Consider the following 5,255-nt stretch of genomic DNA (forward strand, 5'->3'; position numbering starts at 1 on the left):
ACCCCTTAATTGACTATCAATTTATCAAGAGCTTTCTTGCCTGGACGTTGACTATGGAGTGCGTGGAATTGTCTTTCCATGTTGTATTCACCCACCAATCTCGGGAAAAAGAGAGAAAGAGAAAGAGCCCTCACTCTTGGAATTGGAAAATTATGATGAAACCAGGTACGTACTAAGGTACGTTAAGGGACCTATTCCGGTCCCAAAAATAGTGGAATTTTTTTTTGGACACAATTACAAAATATATGGGATTTTCTTTATATTAAAAAAAAAAAAAATCTATTCATTTAAAAAACCCGGCCATTTGTTGAAACATGAATCCATCTTGAAGAAAATTTTCACATTATCTTATTTTATTGAAGTATGTATCATTTACAACTCTTGCTTTTTTAATTTATTTATTTAATTAATTTATTTATTTATCTCGCTGAATTACAAACTCTCATTTATTTTGGGATGAACAAAGGGTACAACTACAAATATCGAGTAGTACTTTGCTAGGCACTAGGAAGTCGGAACTCATACAATATATTAATTAAGTTGACAAACTTGAATAACCTACACATATTTTTTGAACTTCAGCCAACGTTACTCACTTTAACTATAGAAACATTATGTTTTCCAAAGAAGTTTCACTTGAATGAAGATTAGAGTTTGTGACAAATTGGCCGCTTGATAGTGGTGACAATGATGAAGCTGATGAATATGATGATGATGATGACATGATGGCATCCATGTACTCCATATGATTGTTGGGCACTTGTGTATCATGTGGATAATTACAACCAGCTGGAAAATATGGGAGTCTAGCAAGTGGGTCATGGTCTTGTGAAGCACATGAGCAAAACATGCCACAGCAATTACCACTGATAATCTCATCACAAGGTTTTGGAATCATGGATGTTAATGGATCCTCATCATCATAATGTGGTGCCGAGATACTCGGACCAATAAGTTTATCACCAATATAATGTTGTGTTGCTCCACTAGTGCTGAAATTTTGCTGTTCTTGATTAGGATCAAATTGTCCATGAGGTTGATAGCCTAATGACCATAGTGGGTCATAAGAAGAAGAATTTGATGGTGGTGCCATTGGGGGTGGAAATTGAACCAAATTGGCACCATAATTGGTTTGCTCTAATTTAAGATCACCATGATCAAAGCCTTGCAACATTGGTGTTGGAGTGGGAAGGTATAGCTGGTCTTGTTGAGAGCTTAGGATCCAATTAGGGTTTACATTTAGAGAGAAAAAACCTTCCTCGTTGTTAACATTGTAGTGCATATCAGGATAGGTGGCAATGGTAGGAACATCATGAGAAATCAGCTTCTTCTTTATGCTTGAATTCCAAAAGTTCTTAACCTCATTATCGGTTCTCCCTGGTAGGTGCTTGGCTATTTGAGCCCACCTGTCCAAAAATAAAGAGTTCTCTTTTGCATGAAAAAATGACATACATAATGGGGGGTGATGATGAGACTAATAATGATAAGAAGGAGAAGAAAAAAAAAAAGGTAATGTTAAGGATATTATCAACTTTACTGCAAGAAATTTATAAGTTGTCATCAACTGTTAAATATAGTAAAAAAAAAAAAGTAAAAGAAAAATTATTTATTACATTATAGATGGTACTAATCAATTGTCAGGTCGATTTGTAAAGTTTTTATAGTATAATTAGTAATAATTTTAGCATTTAACCACCGCGCACCTTTGGTGCAGTAGTCACTCCGTAAGTATAAGTGCTTGTAGAGTGTGGGAGGCAAGGGCCGGGATTCAAGTTTTCAGGAGGAAATTTCACACACATATACACTTAGATTAGGCTAAAGAGAAATCCTATCTTGTAAAAAAAATAAATAAATAAATCTTACTTGTTTCCTAGAATGCCATGAAGTTCAATGATGAGGGCTGCTTCTTGGGGAGAGAAGCTCCCCCGTTTTAAGTCAGGTCTGAGATAATTTATCCATCTTAATCTGCAGCTCTTTCCACATCTCTGCAGGCCTGCTTCATAGAAACCATACAACAAAAAGATATAAAAAAGAACAATTGAGAAACAATAGTATATAGGAACGCATGAAAGCTAGTGCAAATGAAATGAGAGAGTGAGAGAGAGAGCAGTGATAATGTTACCAGCAAGTTTTGGGACAGAGCTCCAGCAACCATGGCCATAGTTTGAAATGTAGTTGATGAGTTTCTCATCTTCCTCTGGTGACCATAGTCCTCTCTTCACCTTCTGCTTGTTACAGCACGAGTGATGTCCCATCATTCTCTCTAAAAGCAGTGTTAGTGCAGCCAATGATAGATCATAAATAAGTACTGAGGAATAAGTTTAAAAAGACGCAAAAAATCAGAGAGAGAGAGAGAGAGAGAGAGAGAGAAAAGAAATGTAAAGAAAGGCCGCACTAGGTCTAGCCCTAGGTAGGAGAGGTTACACTTGCTTTACACCAAAAAAAAAAAAAAAAAAATGTAGCAAAGGGCTAAAACTTGCACTATCATCCATTAAGAGCTGTATTGCTTATAATGGATCGGATCCTTCTTTGTTTGCTCAGTGTTTGGACTAGCTTGTGCTCGTGTCACACATGCATGGTGGTGGGTCCTTTTATATGTCCCACTTTGGACACATCTAGGATTCTTGATCAAGCAAACACATTTTTTGGGATGAAAATATGCGATTGTGGACGCTTTACCATCTAGATTGGACTTATTGAGTATGGGCAATAATGAGATTTTGAGCTCTGATTGTTTGATCGGTTGTGATTGCATGGGTGGTAATATCATAATATGATCTAAATCATGATTTCATGATTGGCTATTGAACTAGAAAAATTCCCAAAACTTTGGCTTTAGTGAAAAGTTTCTTCAAGCGCAGTCCTTAATTTGTCTCAATGCTAGCTAGGTACTACTAAGGTATATGAAGTAGCTAGATCTCCCTTCGTATTGAAGAAAGAATATTTTTTTGGGTATCATTATATCATGCCATATACAATTTTACATAATATATTTGTCTCCAATGAACAGCATGTGATTATTACTCTAAACAGATGCTTTTAGTCATATATACAATCATTTTCTCTTTGTTCCACACACCTTATAAAAGAACATTCTTTCACGATTAACTAAGATAGATTACTCTAAGTGACATTAATAAAAAAATTAAAAATTAAAATAATTCAATTAAAAATTTATTATTNAACCCCAAAAACCAAAAAATGAAAAGAAAAAGAAGTGAAAGAGTAGTAACCGTCTGAAAATAGAAGAGAACAACGAAATGAGCGATTTGGAAGTGTAAGCACTGAGTACACTGAGGCTATGAATTTAATGTAAGTGCTGTACTATGGTGGCCCAGTTAGGGTTTGTAGCAAAGGGCTAAAACTTGCACTATCATCCATTAAGAGCTGTATTGCTTATAATGGATCGGATCCTTCTTTGTTTGCTCAGTGTTTGGACTAGCTTGTGCTCGTGTCACACATGCATGGTGGTGGGTCCTTTTATATGTCCCACTTTGGACACATCTAGGATTCTTGATCAAGCAAACACATTTTTTGGGATGAAAATATGCGATTGTGGACGCTTTACCATCTAGATTGGACTTATTGAGTATGGGCAATAATGAGATTTTGAGCTCTGATTGTTTGATCGGTTGTGATTGCATGGGTGGTAATATCATAATATGATCTAAATCATGATTTCATGATTGGCTATTGAACTAGAAAAATTCCCAAAACTTTGGCTTTAGTGAAAAGTTTTTCAAGCGCAGTCCTTAATTTGTCTCAATGCTAGCTAGGTACTACTAAGGTATATGAAGTAGCTAGATCTCCCTTCGTATTGAAGAAAGAATATTTTTTTGGGTATCATTATATCATGCCATATACAATTTTACATAATATATTTGTCTCCAATGAACAGCATGTGATTATTACTCTAAACAGATGCTTTTAGTCATATATACAATCATTTCTCTTTGTTCCACACACCTTAATAAAAGAAACATTTTCTCACGAATTACTAAGATAGATTACTCTAAGTGACATTAATAAATAATTCAATTAAAAATTTATTATTTAAGAATTAAAAAAAAAGTTTCATCATTTAATTTAAATTAATTTATTCATTTACTATAATATCTATTACAAAATTTACAAAATTTTGAAATTCTCTTTAAGATCTAATTTTTTTAAAATATTTCAATTAAAATTTTAAAGAATAAGTACATTTCATTAATTATTTTAAATTAATTTAAACTTTTACTACAATTTCTATTACAAAATTTTCAAATCATTTTAAAAAGTACTTCAATTAAAATTCTACTATCGAAGGGTTAAACTTAAAAGAAAAACTATTATCCTAATTATTTACCATAGTATTCTATTTTAATAAAAACTTGGTCTTACATTAATGCTTCGGCCATGTAATTTAAATAAGTTGTTTTACTCTCAATGTTATTATTCATTTTCTATGATATCAATGAAATCTCTTTTATATGGCAACATGTAAAGCGATTAATGTATAAGCTCTAGAAACTGACGAAGGCATTTACAGGAATAATCCCAAATGTTCCCAAAAGGAGTACTCTAACTCCATCCTCTCAATTTTTTATTTTTATTTTTATTTATTTATTTATTATTTTTTTTTTTTACTTAGGCAAAAAAACGAAAAGAACTTCAAACCTACTGGATTAGTCTCATATTACTAATGATATATAGGACCATCTCTATTTAAAATTGATCTATTTTATTATATAAATTAAATATTACAAATTCAAATGTGAATTCAGTACCACATCATTTAATTGCTTATTGCCACCTCAATAATTAGATTACTTTTGATAACTGCTTGTGATTTATGTATTTACATTTTTTGTTGTTGATAATTTAGTACTGTAGTTACAAACAATGTATGAGAGGATATTCAAATCACAATTCTCCTAATAAAAGTGAATAAACATGAATGAACTATGCCATTGAGGTACAAAAACTCTTGCCTATATGCAAATTCTATTCTCTCTGATTAAAGAAAATGAAATTATTATAGGTATGATCTAATGATTCTAACTCAATTTTGAAGTTCAGAATATGTTTTAGGGATTAATGTTCTATGGATTTGACAATTCTACTAATCCTATATATATGTTATTTTAGTTTATCTTTTTGAAGATATAATTTATGACTATATCAGAATATTCCCAATACAATAATTCTGAGACTATAAATAGTTTGTGAGAAACGCAATCAAACGCAGTCGAATTAAAATATATTAACCGATT

At 32.3% G+C, this 5,255-nt stretch overlaps 1 protein-coding gene across 1 annotated transcript; it reads right to left on the reverse strand.

The window, feature by feature from the left end:
- Window positions 1-512: 512 nt before the first annotated feature.
- On the reverse strand, window positions 513-2,420 carry LOC111997299 (transcription factor MYB21). Its single transcript, XM_024029375.2, has 3 exons — window positions 2,123-2,420; window positions 1,864-1,993; window positions 513-1,406 (listed from the first exon to the last, which is right to left on the reverse strand). The coding sequence occupies exons 1-3, from the start codon at window positions 2,256-2,258 to the stop codon at window positions 602-604; spliced, it is 1,071 nt and encodes a 356-aa protein (XP_023885143.2). The 5' UTR covers window positions 2,259-2,420; the 3' UTR covers window positions 513-601.
- Between the last annotated feature and the right edge of the window lie 2,835 nt (window positions 2,421-5,255).

The sequence above is a fragment of the Quercus suber genome, unplaced genomic scaffold (assembly GCF_002906115.3).
Source record: "Quercus suber isolate HL8 unplaced genomic scaffold, Cork oak 2.0 scaffold_497, whole genome shotgun sequence".
In the NCBI taxonomy this organism is placed as follows: Eukaryota; Viridiplantae; Streptophyta; class Magnoliopsida; order Fagales; family Fagaceae; genus Quercus; species Quercus suber.